At 41.8% G+C, this 24228-nt stretch overlaps 1 protein-coding gene across 1 annotated transcript in view; it reads right to left on the reverse strand.

Annotated features, from left to right (window-relative positions):
- Frzb (frizzled related protein) overlaps positions 1–20112 on the reverse strand; it is a 34100-nt gene extending 13988 nt beyond the window's left edge. Inside the window, exons 1-2 of the mRNA XM_028884456.2 lie at positions 19038–20112; positions 12048–12095 (exon numbers count right to left, since the gene is read on the reverse strand). Of these exons, the coding sequence (XP_028740289.1) occupies positions 12048–12095; positions 19038–19515 (526 nt within the window). The 5' untranslated portion in view covers positions 19516–20112. The remainder of the gene's footprint in view (positions 1–12047; positions 12096–19037) is intronic.
- Between the last annotated feature and the right edge of the window lie 4116 nt (positions 20113–24228).

A 24228-nucleotide genomic window follows, 5' to 3' on the forward strand; every position in this document is an offset into this window, starting at 1 on the left:
ACACACACTGACAACAATATGATTTTTGTTTTTGTTTTTTTCAAGACAGAGTTTCTCTGTGTGGCCCTGGCTAATCTAAAACTCACAGAGACCCACCTGCCTCTGCATCCCAAGTGCTGGGATTAAAGGCGTGCACTGCCACACCTGGCTAACAATATAATTTTTTTAAAAAGATTCATTTACTTACTGTGCATTGCGGTTTTGCCTGCATGTGTGTCTGAGTGAGGGTGTCAGATCTTGGAGTTACAGACAGTTGTGAGCGGCCATGTGGGTGCTGGGAATTGAAGCGGGATCCTCTGGAAGAGCAGTCAGTGCTCTTAACCACTGAGCCATCTCTCCAGCCCCAAACAATATAATTTTATAAAGTGAACTACTTCAAAAATGTTCCTATTTCTAAAATATTTGTATTCCCTTTTAAAGAAAATGGAAAGCTACCCAGGTCTTGCCTTGTTAGCTATTTGATTTTGTACTAATGTGTTATAATCTTATACATTTTTATAAAGGCCTCCTAAAAATGAGAATATTTCTGAAGAAATAAATGCAATAGCTTGAATTTTAAAACTATCCTCACAAAGATATAGCATTGTTATTTCTCTACATAGGAATATATATATGTGTCAACACAATGTTTTCAAGGACTAAGAATTTAGCTGAAAGCTACAGAGCTTATCAAGCTATGACAGGTCTGGGGTTTGGTCCTCAGCATTGCAAAAATAACATAAAAATAACACATGTTGATAAATTAGCTGTACATTTCTAATCTTCAGAAATTGCCTATATTTTAAGTAAAAAAAGAAGTTTAGTCAAAAAACAGTTTAGGCAACTGTCACTAAATTGAATCTAATTTGATATTGTTACCCATATAACTTTGCCTGAAGCATAAACAAATGTATTAAATCAAACTTCCCAGGCAGAGGTTCTTTTTATTTGTATTATAAAGTGATTTAGGAATATTCCAAGAAGGCATTTACATAGTGGTATGTACAATCCCCTCTACATAGACTATTCCCTAAGAACTAATGAGATGATCTTGGGACCAGAGGTTGCTCCCCTGCAATGCACTCATTATTCTTACTGGTCACCAAGGGAATATTGTCACACTGTGTCAAAATATGACCCTTTGTCTGTGTTGATGTCCGTTGCCCATGTTGCCACAGAGGCCCATGTGACCCAGGTGTTGAACCATGTGTTGGACCATGTGTTGAGGTGCAAGGGCCGTGCTGAGCTGACCCCACCCCCTCACCTGAGAGCTGAGCCTGCTCCTCTCTGACCCTGAGATAGCAGACTCCCATGGCCCCAGCACAGGAGAGTGGGCCCTGCCCCTCAGAGAAGAGCTGCCCCCTACACACACACACACACACACACACACACACACACACACACACACACACACACGGGAAAGCTGACTCCACTCCTCACCACACTTGGGAGAGCTGGTTATGGTCCTCTGGCCTAAGGGAGTGGTCGAAGTGGCCCAGTCAGCTACCACCAGGCACACATCCAGGGCTTTGAGTTGGCACTCTCCAACATCTACCCCATCTATGACCTGCTGGAGAGTGAAGAGACTGGTCCTGCAGAACCACGGCTGCAGGATCTCCATGACTCGGGGCAACAGCAAGATATCCTCATCCTCGAGGAGTTTCTGTGAGGGTCCAGTATTGATGGGGCGCCAGAAACCAGAGGCCTTGAACCTGACCAACAAGTCATTACACAATGAACATTTGCAAGGAAAGCTGTTTGGACAAAAGAGTAGATGGCATGATACACCACACCGCAGCTCCCAGCGCCACTGAGATCGATGAAGAGACAGACGATGGAGGGGCAGGGAAGATGGACAAGCCAAGTGGATTTGTTTGTTTGTTTTGTTTTGTTGTTGTTGTTTGTGTTTTAACATACTCATTTGTATTTTTAATTTTTTTATTTTTATCTCATTTTTATCATTTCTTTTTTATTTTTCCTTTTGGGGGTCACTACAAGGGTGAAGAGAAGATATAGAGAGACTGAGCAATGAGTGGGATTGGGTGCATGATGTGAAATTCCCAAAGAATCAGTTAAAAAAATGACCCATTTGCCGTATATCTTAGATCTTGCTATAGATGCAAATATCCACCTAATTTGATTATCTAGTAGTTCAATATATTAGCAACAGTATAAGTAGAATTTTATATCCACTAAGTACAAAAGTAGAACTTCCTTCCACTTACTCCTGATTATTTAATTCAAAAATATACCTTACCTTGATAAACCTAAAGCATTATCTCCCTCCTAAGTCTCTCTCTCTCTCTCTCTCTCTCTCTCTCTCTCTCTCTCACACACACACACACACACACACACACACACACACACACTGTCCACAAAGTCTAAGAACTAGGAAAATATAAAAAGCCCCTGAAAGAGAAACTGCATGCATCATCTATTGCAATCTGTGTGTCTGTTGTAACACACAGATTTATTTTTCTTTCCTACCGACAGTTTGATTTCCTGATGCTTGGACTTCTAATTGAGCCAATAGAATTACCATTATTACTAGTGTAATTGGTAATATTCTTCCCCTCCCAGTTTCCTGGTGAGACAAGGACTTTAAGATTTGGTTCTGTGATGGCAAAATGAAATATATTACTCAAATTTGCATAAAAGCATATATTGAGAATAAAATCCTATAAAAGAATTAGAGGCTGCCTTGGTGGTTTATTTTAGGGGAACTTTTAATTAAAGGAGCTGATTTTTTTTTAATGGAGTGATGAGAAAAGTCTTTAAATATGGACCATTCTGATTCCCTTCAAAGTCTAGAATTAAACACAATTCCCTGGATTGTGGAGCAGAGAGCAGCACTCATGTCATGAGCGGTCATGGCTAGAACTCCGCCTTAGGCTACTCTTGATGTTATCTCACCTTTTCACTCAATTCTTTCAGCCACTCTGCTGGAAATATTGTTTATTATGCTAATATAAAGAAGAGTTTATCACCCTTCTACAAATGAGGGAACTAACATGCCCGTCACCCCCCAGAACCAGACCTGCAGGGGCATAGCTCAGTTGACAAAGCTAGCATGTGTAAGGCCTTGGATTGCATTCCCAGCCCTGAGATGCCCCAAGTTACTCCACAGAATTTGAGCTAACTTACAGCCTACTGTCTCTACAGTGAGACTTCTGATAAGCATAAGCCACTGGGCCAATGATCACACCCCCTTCTACACCTAGGTTTGATCATGATATAGCCTCATTTATTAGAAACCCATAGAATATTATTTTTTATAAAGGTTTCAAAGATCGAGACAATTCTAAAGACCTGATTACAATTATAAAATTTGTTATTGACTGGGTTCTTGCTGTTTAATACAATCTTGTCTGAGACCAAGCTCAAGTGTGATACAACTTTCCAAGTAGTTCTGACCTTTGTTTGAACTCATTTAGATCTCACTCACAGCTGTAAGACTATAATTAACTTCACCGGATGTCAACAGGCCATAGACAGATTTTGACTTTGGAAGATGGAGTAGGTATTTCTCTAAGAAAATATCTCCAGTCTATACTTAGGACATATGGACAAAAGGTAAAGGGAAAAGGAGAAAGTACAATTCTATGTATTACATTCCCATTGCTCTCTCATGAATGACCATTCTGATGAAATCAGAGGGCATTTTAACTTGTGTCAAAAGTGCATATCATTGTATCTGACCCAAGATCCATTTGTCCCCTTCCTTCCACTCTAAGACACTGAGGAGCAGGCCATGGCAAATTCTTAAAGATTCACGAAGTAAATTCATACAATGCGAATATCTACACCCTCAACTCTGACTTTGACATCTTTTCAACTGCCTAATAGCAGTTCGTAATAGTGTTCGTAAGTCTGTCCTTAAGTAGTTTTAGACATCAGTGAATATATTCCACACCACGCCTGTGTCTTCCTGCTGCAGAAAAGATAGTGTCCTCTCTTTCATAACCCTGGGACAGCCAAGCTTCTCTAAATATCAGGTGGGAAAGGAAAAGAGAACACTTGTTGAAGCCTTCCAGTCAGCAGTGTGCTCATTTATTCGCTGTACTAATATTTACTTGCCATGTGCCACATTCTAGGCTCTGTCCCAGGACTGTGGGACAGCTGATGGACAACATGGCCAGAGCAAAGGGTACAAACTAATGACACACAGCCAACTCCGTGTGTGTTATGAAAAAGAAGCATATTGTGTATGTGCAATGCATAACTTGATGGTCTAAACCACTCCGGCTTTCAGAGTCCTCTGTGGAAGTGCTCTTCAAATATAAATCTGGAAAGGTGAGTTATGGTCACCCAGTCAAGAACGACTTCTTGCTAACTTGATTTAAAAAAAAAAAAAAAAAAAAAAAAAAAAAAACAAAAAAAAAAAAAAAAAAACAGAGAAGAAAAAGTACACAAAGGAGGCTGTGGAGGAGCATCCAGAGACGTGGGAGGAAACGCAGGAGGGCATGGAGTCACAAAAGCTGGAAAAACAGGAAATTCTAAGGGGGACGAAGGGCAATCTCTTTGTCAAATGACCCTCCAAGCTGAAGTTGGTTAAGAAATAAAAGGGTCCATTGAATTTAATTGGCAAGGAGAAGACAGGGCCCTGGAAAAAAAAAAAAAAAAAAAAACAAGGAGAATGGGGCTTTGAAAGCCAGGACACTTATCCACTCCACAAGAGATAAGGACAGAGGGTCCTGACGCTGACAGGATGATGAATTCGTTAGGGTGGATGAGAGCTGTTAGTCAACAGCTTTGACTCTCTCGACTGTGTCCCTGTGAAGCATGAGGATCAGGCGCACAGCTGTGCGATGTACGGAGAAAGAAGAAGGAGACCGACGTTGTAAATGACAGGACAAACCTGGTGCAGGTAAAACTGTCACACAAACTGCTTCTCCAATAAAGTTTCTTTCCGAAAGCGTGTCAGTCACACATTTGAGTGACTTACTCCATTGAATCTTGCTAGGAATTTGCCACAAAAAAAGAGGAAAAGGGGAATTAAAGAGAGTTTCAAGAAAACCACTTCTCCCCATCAACAATAAAAATTTCACATAAATGAAGAAGTCAGAGGCTGGGCAGAGAGTAAATGGTAGCTGATGGGCAGGCAGTCTTAGAGGAGTAAGGAAGATCAGCTGCAGTTCCAGAATGAATCATCTGGAAGAGCAGACGTAGGTACAGTGCGGGATGCTTGAAATTAAGAGTATAAAGCCAGCACCGTCACTACATGGCAAAGGGAAGCCTGCCCATGAAAAAGAACAGCTAGCTGCAGCAGAGCAAGGCCGCAGGTGAGTGAGCAGAAGTTAGGATGTCGGTCCATCTGCAGGATCACAAAGCATCCAAACAGCAACAGGGCGGATGCCAGGCTTGTTCTGGCAACTTTCTGATGGAGAATGGCCAAAGACAACGTGCATTCCAGAAGGTTTGTTCCACTACCCTTCTAGAAACAAGGAGCTGGGAAAACATCTGGAGAGTCCGCCCCTAGGGCCAACCACCCTCCCTTGCCCTGACATTAAAGTCATCGAAAGGATACCTTATGGAAAATCTCCAGAGTCTTGTTGTTCCAGGGATGTTAAGAACAAAAGCCATCAGAATCCTAGTTGTCTGAGCTCAGTGATAAAACGGGAAGTGGGAGAAGGGAGTGGGGGAGGGCGTCATAAAAACAATTCCTGAAGAATCAGAAACCAGTAACTCCCTTGAGCTGGGGACAATATTTCAAAAGCCAGAAGTTTCTAATGTCACTGGTATTGCAGCCATTTGAAGGAGCACGATCATACACAGAGACCAGTGAAACACAACTTCATAGATAAATCTAAGCAAAAGCTGCCAGTGACAAAGGACACCCTGGAAGGTAGATCTGTTTGCACAAAGCTGAAGATTTAATGGCGCGCACTAATCCATGCTAATGGGAATTAGAACCCTGCTGGTGTAGGCTGGGAAATCTCTAAGGATGACAAAAATACTCTTTATCCTACTCTCCCAAAGATGGCTACACACACACACACACACACACACACACACACACACACACACACACACACACGTGTGCAGACATTGTCAAAACTCAAGGCAGCACTCATTTGATATTTGTTCATTTTACTCTTAACTAAACTTCAGTAAAACACTATTAACCTAAAAATCACAAGACATTCCTTCATTTTTTCCCCATAAAATGAAGTGACTTAGCAGCTATTCACTGGATATTTAAAATAACATTTATTTTCTGCATAAGGCAAATTGTGTGTGTGTGTGTGTGTGTGTGTGTGTGTGTGTGTGTGTGTGTGTGTGTGTTTATGTGAAGTTTTATTTTGGGTTAAAGAAAAATATGACCAAGTTGACTGGTGAACCTAGGTAACAGAAAAAAGTTTTGAAAACCAAAAGTAACATGGGCTCAGCACAGCTATAAAAATAAACCTCAAATTTTGTAATAAAGGTCTCAATTCATAATGATTTGTGCTTTGTACAAAGAAATCGCTTAAGATTGCAAAGACGAATATTGCATCACCAAGAATAGGGAACTGCATTTATTTCTTCAAGATTAGATTTTTAGAAATATTTAAATCAATTGCTCTCTACACTGTTTTGGAGTCTAAGAGTCAATGCAATTTTGTGTTCCCTTTAACTGTTTTGTGATGTCCTTAAAATCAAAAATCAAAGAGACAAAATGGGCTCCACTGGCCTAACTTACAGTGTCACGTCTGCCCAATGCCACGTACATAAAAGAGGGGGAAGAAAGGAGACATGCCACTCTGTCGACTGCTTTGTCTTCTGATAGGCCCTTGATGTACGGGAGGTCTGAGAGAAACCTGTTACCATTACATTCTGAAAAATGGGAAGATGGATGGACTCAAGCCAACTCTGAAACTCTCGTGCTGGGAGCTTAGGAAAGAGATGATGCCACATCACTCAAGGTGGAAATTATTTATTAAGAGATTGTTTTTGTTGTTAAATACATTGTATTTGAAATGTAAATAGGATAGGGAGATAGGAAATAGAAATGTGCTATTCTTTCTGAGAAAGTAAGCAGAACCCCAGTCAGAGACGTAATGGAGACCCTCTGTGAGCAAATGAATTCCGACAGGAGTGAACCGTTATGCAGAGAGAGGAAAGGGGCACAAGCAAGAGAGCCTTGGGAAGTGCTGTGCCTGGGGCAGAAGAACTGAGGCAGTTTTGCCAACAGTTCAAGGAAGAGAACATGAAAGAAAGAAAATTGAAGTGGCAGTTTCCATACGTAATGGGTGGGTTGGGGAAAGACCTGTAATTGTAAACTACAGTACAATCACATAAAGTACTATTTACCCATGCTAATTTCCCCCAGTTGCGCATGGTTAATTCAGCCTCTGTTGTCAGCAAGCATTTGCAGAAAGGAGGGCAGAGGCCAATGCAACCCGATAGGCATATTGGGAAAGACCAGTGAAGTAATTTGGTCACACATGCACAGTACATCAGAACTCATCAACTATCACCTCCCTGGAAAATTTTGTGTATTTTTTAATGTTAATGCTCATAAGTTGTCATCACACGTACAAAACTAGAATTATTTTTGGTTTATTTCAATTTAGCTGACACCTTGGCCTGGGACTGTAGCTTAGTTTTGGGAGTGCTTGCTAGCTAGCCTGCACGAAGCCTGGATTCCTCTCCAGCCATGCTTAAAACAAAGTGTGGTGGTGCCAGCTGCAATCCCAGTGCTTGGGAGGTGGAGGCAAGAGGATCAGAAGTTCATGCTCATCTTCAGCTGCATAGGGAGTTAGAAGCCAGCCTGGGTTACACAGACCCTACCTCAAAAAAACAAACAAAATGAACCAAAATACAAACAAAAATATACCTTTTTGTTGAATGAATTAAACATCCCTCTTAATTTTCCATGGTAATTTGACAAAGTGACTCAGTGGAATGGAACTGAATTGTTTTCCACACCCCATACTATGTAAATACACAACATCTATTACTTTTATGATAGTAGATTTACAATAGTAAAATACACTCACAAATTGGAAGCTGTTCAGAGTCACAGTCTCCAAAGAAGAAGGGAAAATATGTCAAGTGTTAAGGCAACAAATAAACTAATTGGAGGGAAGTAACTCTTTCCTAAATTCCGGACACAAACGCTTGACATTTTGGAAAGGGGTCACGATGTGGGCTAGAATCATTTTGTGTCTTCCTCATTTCCTGTTTCATCATGAGCCTTTTCAGCTGCTACCTTTCTCCAAAGAATAAAACGGAGCATGAACAAATTGCATTTACTTTTGAAAACATGTGACCATGTCAATGTTCCCCCCTACACACACACACACACACACACACACACACACACAAACAGAATGTACTAGGCTTCCCTGTTGTTTTCCTTGCCCGGGTTATACCAGGGAAAAGGAAACATTTGGGAAAAGAGAAAACACTGATCCCAGGAACACAGCCTTCATGCTGTAGTTTTCTAAGTGCATCTGTTTTTATTACGTTGTTGCTGTTATTGTTTGGGGCTGTTCTTTTGTTTGGGTTTTGTTGTTGTTACATTTACACAGGGTTTCTCCGTGTAGCCCTAGCTGTCCTGGAACTCACTCTGTATGTAGACCAGCTTCCTTGAACTCAGATATCTGCCTGTCTCTGCCTCCAGAGTGCTGAAATTAAAGGCATGTGCCACCACACCCTACTCCAAGTGGATCCATTTTTGTATATTGTGTTATTGATGTCTTTGTTCATTGACACACTGAAGCTCTAACTAGAACTTTCAGACAAATTGACAACTCAAACACACACACAGAATTTGGCCGGAAATTCTGACTGATCAATTGTGTCACCGAACAAGTGAGCTTTCTAGTTTGTTTTACACAAATACAACAAAACGAGTGAACCTCCGAGTAGCATAGGCACCAACAGTGTCTGGCTGCTTTTATGTGACTGAAAATTGTATCACCAGAACTTAAAATACTTTAAATAGCGCCCAGGATGAGCACACTCTGGAAAGCAGGATTTAGATCACTGTGGGTCTCTACGGGGCATCTGCAGCCTAGCTGCTTTAGCAGGTTGAGAACCAGCTTTGTCATGGAGTCTTTTGTGGATACGGATGGGGTACTCTTCAGCACCTTTTCCTGTCTCAGGATCATGGGGAGGGTTTGGGAGTTGATGTGAGGCCTGAAATCATGGATGCAGTGTTGGCACCTTTGGCTCAGCCATGGTCATTGAAATGAGCACCCAGTGTTAAGCAGAGCAATGGCTGCCTGCTCCAACCACACTCTCCCATCCCCCTCCACCCTTGCATTACACCAAAACGAAGTTTTCATTTTCAAAAATTCGAAATAATTTTAAATCAGTTACTTTTACAGAAGGTCAATGGTTATTAGGGCTACCTTACAGTACCTCCGGCCAACCTGACAATAATACTCAATAGATGCCACTGATGAGTGAAAATCTGTATTTCAAACCTACTCATGAATTGACAAATGTTTCCCTTTCACTTACAAGGTACGTGACAAAATATAGCATACTGACCAAAATCAGTGAGAAGTACCAGAAAAAAAAATGCTGTGTAAAACTATGCAGCCTTTAGACACAGTAGCAGAAATAGGAAACAACCCAAATACCCAGTAACATTAGGAGAATTATGCCTAGTATGTTTAATGATGGACAGTGTTAGCAATGCAAATGAAAACTATTGTGTTATCACGAAGACCAAAGAAAGCCACTATGCAACCAAAGGCAACCTTTATTCATACAAAATTCAAGACCAGGCAAAATTAACCTGCAGTATTAGAGTGCTGAGCAGAAGCTACCATTGTAAAGGAATGTGCAAGTAGCAATGACTCAGAAGCATCTAGAACACTGCTAACATTAACTATCCTGGTGTGTGGTCCTTACAAGACAGTGCCTACAAAAATGCACTAACTTATTGGTTTATTTGTGCTTTTTTGCACTTTATTAAAAGGTTTATTGTGTCGTAAGATGCAATAATAAGGCCCATTCTTTCTCCCTCACAGAACATACCCTGAGTAGAATGCATGAAGCAGCTTCTTAGGAATGCTCAAACATAAACAGCAGAAAGATTAGGGAAGGAAACCAGGCCCATCACAGGACAGTGGGCTCATCATATTTCTTTGTCTATCACCTGCCAATCTGTTTCTGTACAACCTGCAATCTGGAAGTGGGCATTGTAGGTCTGGCTCCAAAAATGGAGATCCAGTCTCTTGTAACCCATCCCAGGGCAGAGGTAACAGTATCAACTGTATCAAATGAACCTAAAACCCTGATGGAGGAGACCATTCCTCTTTGATTAGGGGATCAATGGTGCTAAGAGATCAGGAGATCCTGTTGTTTTGTTTACATCCATCCACTTCTTGGCCCCAGATGCAGGAGCAATCACAAGAAATGAACGGCAGAGTGAGAAGAATAAGGTCCTGGCTTTCTATCAGGGGTCAAAATGGGGTGCTTGTTCCAAGGAACTGAAAAGTACTGAGGAGATCCCAGAGTGGAAAGAGCTTGGGAAATGGCCTTGCATCAGTGATTGCAAACTGCTGGACTCGCCCCTGGCTGTGTGTGAATTTGACTAAACAATGTTCTACAAACTGAAAAAGTAACTGTGGATTATAGATCACCTCGATGGCACACCTGGATTGAATCTAAAAGATACTGCAGAGACTGGAAAGAGACCAGAGGCTAACATCATCACCTGCAGAAGACTACTTTAGAACCTAACCTAACACAGATGACCCCTGGGAAGACAGAGGACCAACCTCTCTAAAAGACTTTGAAAGCAACCTCAAGTCCTATTACCTATCTCTTTGTGTGGTTCGGTTTGGTTTGGCTTTTTGAGTGACCTATGCTTTAAAATGCCAAGAATCCAGTCCTAAATAACTGTCCACATGAAGAACTAGAAAAAAAAATCTCAACTTTCATGAAAGAGACAATCAGATAACCAAGATACCAAAAATAGTTCAACCAAGCAAAAATCAGACAATATTGCCCGCTGATGAGAATATAGAAAGCCTACAGTTCTTGGATGTCGGTAGTACAAAACTGAATAGACCTATTTGTGGTTTTGTTTTGCCTTGAGACAGGATTTCATGTAGCCCAGGCTGGACTCAAACTTCTGTTCTTTCTCTTCTGACTCTTGAGTGCTAGGATTATATGCATGCACCAGCTTGTGGTAATGGGAACCAAAGCCAGGGCTTCACACATACTAAGCAAGCACTCTACAAACTGAGCTGTGCCCCTACTCCTGAACAGTTATTTTAAAAACAGCTTTGCATTTTTTAACCAAGTCCAATAAATACTTACCCCATGACCAACAATCCCATCCCTGGATATTTATTCGTGAGAAATGAACATTAACATTCATACAAAAGTACACAAATAGTTACAGCAGCTCTTTTTATACATGCCCCCAACTAAAACAACCTAAATTATTCAAGTAGTAAACAGATAAATAAATTGTATACACCCAAATAATGAGTTATTCCTCAACAAAAGGGGTGAATTGTTGATACATGTAATAGCTTCAGTGATTCTCAGAGGCATTATTCTGAGTGACAAAAAATAATCTTGAGGGGTTGGGGATTTAGCTCAGTGGTAGAGTGCTTGCCTAGCAAGTGCAAGGCCCTGGGTTCGGTCCTCAGCTCTGGAAAAAAATAATAATCTTGAAAGATTATATACCCTACCATGGAAGCTACATTCCTAGATCCCATCTAGCTGACAATCCCCAAAGACATTATAGTGCCAGAGAATAGCTAGTGCTTAAAAGCAGGTGAAACTTGCACTAATTTAAACAAAACAAAACAAAACATGAAGGAGTATGGTGATGGGTGATAGAATTATTCTCTGTGTGAATAATCTGTGAATTATCCTGAACTGTGGCTACATAAATCTATATATTTATTAACATATTTGTATACTAAACTGTAAGCCAAGAGGTCAATTTTAATATACTAACACTAAAAATAAAGTCAGTATAGATAAGGAAATCATTTTTATGTTTATTTTTAAAGTGGGACACAAATATCTGCAAATAAAATGTAAGTATTAAGACCATATCAAAGATAAATTACCCCACGAATGAAAGCCAGGAACAGCAATGTACTCACCGCTGCTCGCCCCTCTGCAGTGACCAGTACTAGAATCCATAGGAAAATCTGAAAGGCGACAGAATGCAGAAAGAATGATAACAGAGTTATTACTTCAGGAATTCACCTACAAAATTTAATTCTGTGACAGCTTGACTTGGGTCAGAACCAAGTGTCTCCAGGAAATGGTCCTTCATTAGTGCTGTGAAGTAGCCCCACTATTGGGGGTTGAATAAGGATGAGGTCCTTACTTGGATGCGATTGAAAGTTGTTGCTCATGAATCCCCATCACCTAAGCATAACATTTTAGAATTTAATAAATAATGTGTTCTTGAATTTCATAAACACTGTGAATGAGTGTTCTATCTCAGTAAAGCCCACATAAATATTAGGCACTAACCCAACATGTGTGACTCTGTGACAGATAGAACCAATACACCATGTCAATGAATGGTTGTGCCATACTCTTCAGGCACAGTGTCTATGGGAAATCCAGAAGGAACTCCAGGCCCTTTGTTAAATGCAGACTAAACAGTTCAGCAGAAAGGAAGCTCTAGCACTCGTAGATGCTCAAGCCAGTAAAATTAATAGATGTGGCGATAATTAGGATTTGCCCTTGGTTCTTTTCATGATGCTGTGATCCCAGAAAACGGTAATGATAATGGCCTTCTGTGTTCTGATTAGGAGAGCAGCCTCTAATGATTTGTGCTGCATGCCCCTGCAGAGTGCCATGCGGAGCGACACAGTAGCTGACCATGGATTCACGCTGACACTCAGCTCACACTTTCAAGCTAGAGTTGTGTCCTTGTATTAACACTTAATGCTAAACAGGCTCAGTGCTAAATAACTCTACTTAGCTCAACAGAACCAGCATTCTCCCTCTGCCCCTTTTCTCCAGAGGTCACATAAAACATAAAAAGGAAAAGGGTTTAAGGTGCTGGGTACCAAACCCAGGGCTTCATGCATGCTAAACATGGGCTCTATCACTGAGCTACACACATGGCCATAACCAACATGCAAAAAGCTGTATCAAAGGAAAGAGAGAGGTCTCCAGATAGATGAATAAATAACAAATACTAGTTTTACAAGCATTTGACATAAACCATTAACTTGATTACTTTCATGCTATTCAAACTTTATTCGTGATAATGTACCCAAATTTTAAGGTAAAATGCCAATGTTTCTATTCCTGAAGAATGATGAGATACAGTGCATATGGTTTATATAAAATAATCTCCCTGTAGATGAATGAATTATATCTGTCTACATTTAAAACATTTAGCATTTACTGTTTATATGAGATGAAAAAAATAAAGCTTCTGGGGGTGGGGTACTCCTTTGAAACAGTTGAGCCAAGGTTAATGTTTTCCTTATTTCATATTCTCATCGCCAGAGATGTTTCTATGCTTTTTAAAATTTGAAGGATTCAACTGTTAGAACTGTTAGAGAAAATCAGAACTTCCTAATCATTTTTTCCAGATAGTCAAAATTTGAAATTCTACCATCAAAATTATCCTGAATTGAAATTGTCAATACTGTGTGATTGCTAGATTTTGTATCTTGAGGGATTCCTGTGAAGTCACAGAGATTTCCGGAAGAGGCTGCCTGTGTGAGAACAGTCCCACAAAGGTGGCAGATCCAGCACTCTTTATGGGACTCGAATGTCCCCCGGCATGGATAGAGAGAGACTGGGGCAAGCAAAGGGTGACTCTAAACAGAGAGGAAGAAGGGAGTGAATCTAAGGAGGAGACCCAAAGGATGGAAGCAATAGACAGACATTTCAGAAAAATCCTCTTACCAGAAGATGAATGAGGAATACTGCAGATAAAAGAGACGGTCATGGGTGCAAGATCATAGTCCCTGTCCCTGGTGAGCCCTGAGAGAAGGCAAGAAATCTGATTCTGAATAGAGGAGTAGTACTTGATACCTATGGAACACCAGGCTGAGGCAAGGCAGAATCCTAAGCCTAAACGACTACAGTATTAAAGCCTGGAAACAGCACAAAGCATGCTGGAGAATAAGTGGGGAGGACAGGGAAGCGTGAGATCCGCAGCACGCTGAGCCTGAGGGACTTGGTTAGAAGAGTGTGGCATGGACATTCTCTCCTATCTCAACAACGTGGCCAAACAGTCATTCCTTATCTCTCGGAACCCACTGTCCTGGGCGCCCTTTTATCCTTTTAAGCCATAAGTCAACACAATGAAAATACTTTGCTCCTTGAACTTTAACCTAAAGAACAAAAGACACAGATTCTCCAAAAAGATCAAAAATTGTTTTTCTTAGCGAGAGAAGATGGGTAGTGTTGAAGAGCCTCTGGTCTGAAGCTTTGCTTTCTCACACACTCAGTTAACTTGACGAGTCACTTCTCTATGTACCTTGCAGTCTTTCCTGTAAACTAGGAGCAACATGGAGCTGTTGTGAAAACTCATACGCACAATGCCTGTGACAATGCCTAGAACACAGTATGTGTCATCAGCTTTTATTCGGTCACCACTAAGGATCCTTGTCCTGAGACAGCGGGTCCTCTCCCTGGTGTGGTTGTCGTTCAGCATGCATTCTGTGCTTTACCAATCATTCATTCCCCTTCTTAGACACCAATGCTGACCAATGTCAATCAGGTGACTTGCTGAAAATGAATGACACTCAGCTAAGGGTTTGCATCTGTGAAACTGTGATTGTCTCTAAACGTCTAGACCGAAGCTGGTGCTCCATTACTCAAAATTACACATCTCCGCAGTAGCTCTTACATGCTTTCTAAACACCTAGCAGAAAGGCAAAGGCCAAAGACAACATGGTCAGTTTTTCTCTTCCAACAATTATTTCAAAGTTCGGTAAAAAGGGAGACAAAAGGTGACTAAAATAAGTTAGGGACAATCTAGGGTTTCACTAGCACTGACAATTAGGTTATGACTAAATAAAATTAACAACACAGACTCTTTCCCCAAGCCAGGCAGAATGCCTTTTGGTATTGACATGATGAAGGAGCCTTCGAATCGTGTTTTTTCCTTTCTAGTCCTAATTTAAAATTTTTACTTCTTTCCATCACATGTTCTTGTTCACATCTTTCCTTCTTGGTATTTGGCCCCTCAAATATTTGTAGACCAGGGCGAACGCTGAAGAAAAGGCTGCCTGTTCCTCGGAAAGTGAAGAGATGATTAAACAGCCGTCATCGCATGGGAAAGGTGGCAGGGCGCTGCCAGGCCAGGGCCTAAAGAATACATTGTGCAAGAGCTGGGGGAACATGCTGGAAGGCAGCAAGAACCAGATGTTTGCAATGGGTGATTATGAAGCTCTTGGCACAGCAAAGCCATTGGTGGTTTAGAAAGAGGTGTGCAATACCCTATCATTCACATGTTTTTACATAAATTCATTCTCTTTTTCTTTTTGGTGACCTAGTGACTTTGATCAGGACTAGTTATAGGAGCATGGGTGAGCATTACTCACATGAGGATGGGCCACTCACCAGTGGCCACACTACTGAAGAAAATGTCTTTCCCTTCCCTGCAACCACAACTGCCTATAGATACACAAGAAGGGGCGGAGCCTCCAGGTCAACCTCCACCCCTCACCTCTACCCTGGCTCCCCGCAACTGTTAACTGCTTATAGCTCCTCAGGGAGGGACAGAGGCTTGTAAATCTCTCCCCCAATAAACTATTTCTAGTTAACAGACATCAATCAAACTCACTCTTTATTTTTCCTATTATTCCCCTAGGAATTTACTCCTTAGCCTGAGTTCTAGCTTGATTTGTATGAAAGGAAACATTAATTTTCTGTATTCAGAAGAAGTAAAACCTGCTTCTCCAATCGGACCCAGAGTAAATCCTACTAAGAATTCAAGACTGTTGTGTGCATTGATCAAGTTCAAATAAACCAATGAAAAGGAAAAGTGAGTCCACTTGATCCAACAGCCATAAAAACAGAAAAACAGCAGCAGCAATTTGTTCAGTGATCTCTTGGCACCAGGTTCAAGACTCAATGGCTCACATGCTGTCTAGTCCCCACCTTGCCCTTACGATACAGGCACATTTACCTTTAATGACATGTAAGGGTTAAAGAAATATCATATCATTTCCCTACAGCCAGAATGCATGGGCCCGTGTACCTGGTTCCTAAGCCTCACTCATTGTGCCATCTTGAAGATTTGCCTAAATGTCTCAAATAACAAGCAGAATGGGCAAACTGAGCTGAGCTCTCAAATAGTAGTGTTTAAAGTCCTACTTTACAGTTAACCTGAAATATACAATAAACTTAACATGAAATTATTAGCTATGGCCAACAAGTCTCATGTTCTTTATAAAACAAAACAAAACAAAAAACAAACAAACAAAAAAAAACACTCATTCATAGTGTTTTGGAAGTGAAAGTAGTTTGAAGCATCAGTCTGCTCCATTCAGACTTTGTTTTTTGTTGAATGCCCTAAGCTTATTTGTTGAGTCACGATATGTTAGGTATAAACAGAGAATCATGAATGGTATGAATGAACCAAAATCCTCTTGATACAGGAATGTGAAGGTTTGTACCACTCCTTAAAGAGAGATCTCATTTTCATATCTGGTTAGATAGGATCTAGTCCTAAAACACAGGGATTCTGCTTGTTCCTGAAGGAAGGAAAAAAATTTTTTTGTAAACTATTGTATCCCAATAAACCAAAGAATAAATTAATTAAAATGGTGACATTTGGTAGTTTTTTTTTTTAATTTTATGTATATGGGTGTTTTTCCTGCATGTATGTCTGCACACCACATGTGTGCAGTGCCCAATTCAGCACCTGGTTCTGCACTGTAAGCTTGTATGTATGTATGTCTATGCACCATTTGTATGCAGTACTCACGGAGGCCAGAAGAGGGCATTAAGTCTCCCAGAACTAGAGTTATAGACTGTTAAGCTACCATGTGGGTACTAGGAATCAAACCCAGGTCCTCTGGAGGAGCTGGTTAATCACAGTGCTCTTAATCATAGTACCATCTCTCCAGCTCCATGTGGCAGTATTAAATAATGCCAGGCATCTGACAGTTTCGCCCAACAGAGGAACTGTGTAATTTTCAACAGACTGGAAGCCAGGGGCCCCTTCAGGCCAGCATGTATCTCTCCAACCCTGTCCTCATCTCCTGGTCACTGCTTCATATGGAAACTGAGGCATGGGAGCATCATAACTGTACCCCCTGCCCTCCAAAGATGCTGTCAGTAAAACAAATACTATGGAACTTTAAAGCATTTCAACAACATATCTCCTGGACTGACAAATTGTCCCTATGCATGACCCGTGTGAGTGTTTCAGTGTGGCCATTGTGCCATGTCTGGTCTTTGGTGATAGGTAACTCTGAACGCTTAATGAAACTGCTTCTCATCCGCACTGATCATGGCCTTTGAGAGCATGTAGACTTGCCAAACCTCACTCCTTCCAGGTCCTTCTCTAGGCTTAGGCTTAGGAGCAAAGTTTGTCTTCTCAGGGGAGCATGCATTTCAGAGTGAAACACATCATTCCTAGTAGTTGGCCTGAGAAGAGTGCTATCCTTTAACCAACCTACTTTACTCGTGTTTGTCGAGCCAGGATAGCAACTGCATTGAGCTCTAACAGTGTCTGCAGAGCCTGCGACTTCAGTCAGTGCAGGGGCTCAAGAGTTCTCCTTTAGCCAAACAGTAAAAAGAATGTTTCTTTTGGATTACCTTATGCGACTAGCTCTCGATTGTTAATTGACCTTCAGAAGACAGTTCCTGTATTCATGGTGCTAAGCTAAGTAAAGTAATTGCCAGAAAGCTGTGAGATCTTTCTGTTCTGTCTTCGATTTTCAGCTCTCTGTACTTTTTTCCCTTTCACCCTCTCTTAATGAACGTAATTTTTCTGAATCAGCCCCTAATAACTGATTCATTAACTATGAACTGAGGATGTGAGCCCAGCCTGAGCAAGCTGAAAAGCAGAAGGAAACGCTGATGTTGAAGAAGTGAACAGAGATGATACAACCAAGTGAAACACATCTGACAACAGCTGGTCCTAGGAGATTCTGAGAAGGACCACTAGTTTGCTAAAGCTTTATCTTTAAAGTACATGAAGGGGAAAAGCTGAGATTCCGGCTAATCGGTAGGGAAATATTGACTTTACTGAAAATAGACCATACTGAACTAGACTGAGTTGGGGGCCTTAAAATGGTGAATGCCACGATGAGACCAAACATCAGTGATGAAACAAATGGTGATTAAACCCATTAAACATAGAACTAAAATTCAGTTTTATAGTGGGGAAAGTGTGAATGTGTGGGTAGTGAATACACAGAGTATGGATGGGATAAAGGGTGAGGTTAAAAATAGAGTTATACAAGGCTATGAAGATAACATGCTTAAAATGTAACTCCATTTGTCCACATGCCATTTACAAAATGACTTGAAGGCATGTGGGCATGTGAAAAGGACCTGTTATTTCAGTTCCCTGGCTGTCTGGATGAAGTGAGCCACAGAAGCTCATAAGCAGTGCATAGCAATACATTTCATCGCTGTGTCTGACTGGAATTATCATCTATTTCGTTGAAAGGAGAGGAATATTTAAGGTGGTAGTATTGACGAAGTTGGATTTTGGGTAAATACATGTCACTAACAGATCTCTGTGTTAGAAGAAGTTTATTAGCATTATCTTAGCATTTTTAACGATTAGGAAAAAACAAAGGTTTCCTTTTTTTTCTGAGGTCTCCATACAGTTTTAAGCGGTGAAAACACTAATGATAAAGCAACCTTGATTGAGATTGCAAAAGAATCCACCAAGAAACAAAGAAGAAAATTAAGTGTAGCTTTTGGAGGTTCAATGTGAAGAGCAGGGGACGAATGGATGAATCAGATCACCTGTTGGAAGAGTTTGTTTGGAAGGATGATAAAGTGAATTTTTTGTTTCCTTTTTAAGTAAAACAACAGGATTCAGTGGTAAAGGGCAGATTAAGTGATCTGAAGAGCAAAGAGCGAGCTAGAAGATAAAGGCAACTAATTAACTCCTCCTCAGAGGTCGGGCAGAGTTCAGGACTCACCCGCTCCGTCAGCGGTGACGATGGCCTCGGGAGAGATGCACACGCCACGGTCGTACACGGGCAACTCCTCGCAGGCCAGGCTCTCTGGCCATGAGTGACGGTACTTGATGAGGATAGGCTCGCAGCCCTGCCGGGCGCGCTCACACACAGACTTGCAGGGCTTGATGGGCTCGTGCTGGAAGTCGATGGTGCAGATGGGTGCATACATGGCGCAGAGGAAGAAGAGCAGATCCGGGCTGCAATGGGTGCCCAGCAGACCTTCGAATTGTTCGATGGCCAGGATGGCGTTAGCCTGGGTGCTGTGGTGCAGGTGGTTGGGCATCTTGGTCATGTTCCAGGGCAAGGACTTGCACAAGGGGATGCGGACGGGCTCACAGGCTGCTGCCCGGCCTCCGGGGATCTCGAGCAGGCAGAGCGCAGCCAGGACTAGCAGCCCAACCCGTAACAGCAGCATCGGTCCCGGGTCGCTGCAAACCATGATCCCGGCAGGATGGGATAGGACGCAGCCGGGCGGCGGACGCGAAAGGCGCGTTCCGCTGTCTCCTGCACTCCGGGGGTGAGCACAACGACCTGGGAGCTGTCCCCTCCGACAATCAATCACAGTTCTCTTGGATCCAAGTCCTGCGGTCCGGTCCACACACTTGGCGAAGCCTGGTGCCTTGCTGCGCTGGCTGCTCTTCCCAGGCGTCTAAGCCTCTGGGCGAAGCAGCATCTATTTATTCCTCTCACTCTGGCAGAGGCATCAGCCTCCGCACATCAATCAGATGAGAGAGGCAGAAAAAGGAAGCGAGAGAGAAATAAAAACAAAAGTCGAATTCAGCTAAGGGACTCGAAGCTCTGGGGTGTTACAAAAAGGTGTTGGAAGAAGCGATGAATTCTGCAAAGTGAGAAGGATGAGAGACCCGGAGGGGAGGAGCCTGGGGGTGGGGTGGGGAACTAATGGGGAGCGGAGGTAGGAGTTTGCCAAGTCTTGCAGGGTCGGGAAGATCCTGCAAGCCGCCGGAGGAGCTCAGGGGAGGTCAGCACGTCTTGGCTTGCAGCTGCTCCTTCCAACCTCGGCTGACAAGAGCTCCACCCCGTGGTCCCCTGCCCTCCGGCTCCTCCTTCCCGGAAGGCAGTGAGTTTTCAGGGGACTGGCCGATGGGTGGGACCTTGCCTAACAGTGAGGATGCTGTAACCCTAGGCAGCTCCCGACAGGAGCCGCGAACCTTTGCCACTCCACTCCGGGCTCTGGCTCCAGAGACGAACCCTTGGTCCCCACGGGAGAATCGGTCTCAATGCACCCACGGATGAGTCCCCTCTGCCCTAGCCCGGGAACCCACTCTGCCCTTCTCTCCTTGCAGCTATTTTCTCACTGAAAACCAGAGACTATCTCCGCCTGTCCCGAGTCCGGAAGGCGCGAGCAGAGTCACTTTAAATGTCCCGGTCGCAGAGACCGCAGCCCCCTGACAGCAGTGGTGGGGCCCCATCCAGCGAGAGCTAGTGACTCCAGGGGTCTGCGATTGGAGTAACTGTGAAGAAATTGACCCTCAAAGTGGGGGACAATGTGCATGAATACAAATAGACACACAGAAACAAAAAAACGGAATTCCTTCCTTCCTTCCCTCCTTCCTTCCGAGTTTTTCTTTGCCCTGTAGCATCGGAACTTGTGAATTTTTCTTTTTTAAAGCATAAGAGTGGAGACTTGGATCCCGCCCTCGCCCCCCCCCCCCCGCGCCCCGAGTTGTCTCACTGAAAAATGCATTTATTATCTAAGTCTTCTCACGGGCAGTTTCATATAACAGGAAATAAACGGTGCAGACAAACTACCCCACACAGGTAATAATAATAGTAAACAGGAAAATGGTTCTCATCCAGATGAGTTGAATCCGGAGGAGAAAATAGAAAACAGATCCCTCACAAGCTACGCCTTCCAGAAGTCTCCCGTTTCCACCCTGGCTGCCCCCCTTGGCTTTCACAGCGTTGTATGTGGGAAGTCCTGCGGAGGCCCAACCACTGTGCCCCTTCAGAGGAAAATCCTTGAGCAGAGGGGCTGCAGTGTCAGAAGACAGCGGGTGCTGAGGCAAAACCTACAACACAGTCCGACGTCACTAAAACAGTCCTGATTTCTGCAGCCTTTCTCCGCTGTCGATATTAGGCAGAGAAAGTCGGCCTCCACTTCTGAGAGCACACAGTGGGAGACGGAATTAACCCCCTGCACTGGCCCAACGGCACTTAGGGAACGTCAGTGTGGCAGACTTGAGTTTATGGAATTTTTATCTCTAAAAATGATCATTAACAGCGGTCTGTGACTTCAGTGTTTTCAGAAGGAAGTGTGGCCACTTCATAGGAAATCAACAACAGATGGCAGCTAGGGCACCATTTAATTAATAAATAAATTACTCCTGGTTGGCAATTATTTTGGTGTCATGTAAAAAAGAGCCAAAAGTTATATAAAATGATTTCAATAAAAAATGAAGAAGCACAAACAAAACATTTGGGTGGGGGAGAGGTTTATAAACAGTCAACGTTAGAATATTTGGGGGCTTTACTGGGTAAAGAAAATATAGGAGGAATTTGTGATAAATTTGAAGGTGAATGGTGAACATGATAGGTTGTTAAACATGGTTTCTGTTCATCTCAAATCTCTTGGGGGAAGAAATGAGCCGAGTGTTTGAATGATCCACACTGACACAAGGTCTGTGCTCCTTTGCTTCAGTCAGCCATCCCTTTGTCCAGCAAATCCTCCTACAACCTCTCTCTCTCTCTCTCTCTCTCTCTCTCTCTCTCTCTCTCTCTCTCTCTCTCTCTCTCTCTCTCTCTCTCTCTCTCTCTGTTTTGGTTTTGGAAACAGGGTCTCACTATGTAGCTCTGGCTGTCCTAGAACTCACTATACAGACCAAGCTAGCCTTGAACTCACAGGGATCCGCCTGGCTCTGCCTCCCAAGTGCTAGGATCAAAGGCATTCACCAAAATACCTGACACTCACAATTTTTTTTAAAGTCCACATTTGTCTTTACTAAAACCAGAGATAAATTTCCTTTCCTTGTATGCACTTATCTGAATCTGTTGAATCTGTGCCTTCTCTTCTCTTTCTCCCTCTCTCTCTTTAATTTTTTATTTTTATTTTTATGTGCATTGGTGTGTTTTGCCATGGGTGTCAAGTCCCCTGAAACTAGAGTTACAGACAGGTGTGAGCTGCCATGTGGGTGCTGGGAACTGAACCGCGTCTGGAAACGCAGACATCGCTCCCAAGCACAGAGTCATTTCTCCAGGCTCTCTATTGTTTCTCTTAAACATTCTTCATGTGTACAAACTATTCTTCAGCACCTGCCAGTGCATTACTTTATTTTCTTTCTACTTTCCTAAATGGCATATACAATTTTCAAAAGAAGATAATTGATGCATTTTTTCTAATTATTCTTTATCAATAGAAAATCAGGGGTCAGCTATCAGGGGTAAGAACCTGAAAGATTGGAGAAGCAACAGAGCAGACGCCAGTGACTTTCTACCTACCTGTTCCATTCCTTCCTCCAAAAAAGGGTCAAGATCCTCTCTAAGCCCCGCCTTACTACTTCCTCAGTCCTCCAAAACCTCTATGGTTAATTTTTGTCAGCTAGTGGCTAGCTCTGCCCTCTGATTCAAACAAACTTTATTGTCAGAATGCAATCAAAATATCACATTTCCCCTTTTTGTCTAAATATAAAATGAAGATTTTAACTCTAACATAGTAAAACTATATATATATATTATATATATATATATATATATATAAAGTATAATAAATATATATGAATATGAACATATAAGAATTACATTAACAAAAGTCCAGTCCATTTGTATTTGGCAAGTTCAGAGAAAATACTCCATTATCCATCCTATCTTGGTGAGTCCAAAGTATTGTACCTAATTCACTTTCCATCCTGATTTGTATTACTCTAATCCAAAACTATCCTTTTATATCTCTCAACTTTATACATTTTATAACTCTTTGTGAATTTCTTTTCTGAATTTGGTAACAAGGAAAACTATGACTATCTACTCTTCAGCTCCATCAGAGACCTGAGAAGGATATAATATTAGTTGAGTAAACAGGAAGTGCAGAGCAAACCACTTCCAAAACTAAGAAATTACAGAAACAGCTGGCTACCCGAACAGTCACCCAAGATTCCTCTTAAATGTTGGGGTATCCATCTTTGTCCTACAAGCCTAGAACATCTGATAGACATTTATGTGAAGCAGAATTTAGTCTTGGCAAATTTCAGTAGTTGCTTTCTTTTGCGTCCTGCTTGTCCAACCTGGACAGTACTTTATCAGCAGTCAAGGCAAGGGCAGTTTCTTACCCAGTGCCTAACTTTTGCCACAAAGAGAGCAAACTCCATATGGATGTTCTTTGATGCCTATCATCCTCTCTTTAGTAGATTAGTATTGCCAGGAGAAGACATGTCTGATTGTCATATTTTTTATGACATTATATTATAAAACATTTTAAGTGCCATATTCTATAGATCTCTGAAGTGTTTGAAGGCCACCTGTCAATCTAAAATATAACTGTTTGACTTGAAAACATACTTAGCATGACTACAAATTTGGTTGTAATAGGTGACTAACTACTAACCTGCATTTCTTTATTATCTTAAATAGTTTGTAATAATAACTTTCAAGGGCTAGAAATTTACATTACATTATTAAATGAACTGCCTAAGTACAATACCTTAAACAAGAGTAAAAATGTATGTACAGTATATTCTAACAAAAATAACCTTAAATTTGTATCAATATACAAAAATATTTTAAATAAGAGTAGAAACATATATACAGTATAGCAAAAATAACCTCAAATTTGTATAAATATACAAAAATCCATACCAATGAAAAGTATTTGACTAGTGTTGCTTTTTTGGTTTGAAGGTAGATTTAATAATCCATGCTTTTTTCTCATCATTTCTATATTCCACTTTTTTCTTTTCAAAACAAGATCCCTGAATCTAATCTTCTGTGTTCAGCTTTTTTCCTGACTATTCTCAATAACAGCTTGTAACCAAACTTCCCTAAACAATCACAAAGGTTCATAACCCACTGAATTACCAAACACCATCCAACCCACCTCTTGGGAATGTGGGTATTGTATTCTCCAGATTGCTTCCTGCTGTCTGTGGGTATGACTGCGTCTCTAGGAGACTCTGATAAAATTGAAATAATGGTGAAGTCC

The sequence above is a fragment of the Peromyscus leucopus genome, chromosome 4, assembly GCF_004664715.2.
Source record: "Peromyscus leucopus breed LL Stock chromosome 4, UCI_PerLeu_2.1, whole genome shotgun sequence".
Taxonomy (NCBI): domain Eukaryota; kingdom Metazoa; phylum Chordata; class Mammalia; order Rodentia; family Cricetidae; genus Peromyscus; species Peromyscus leucopus.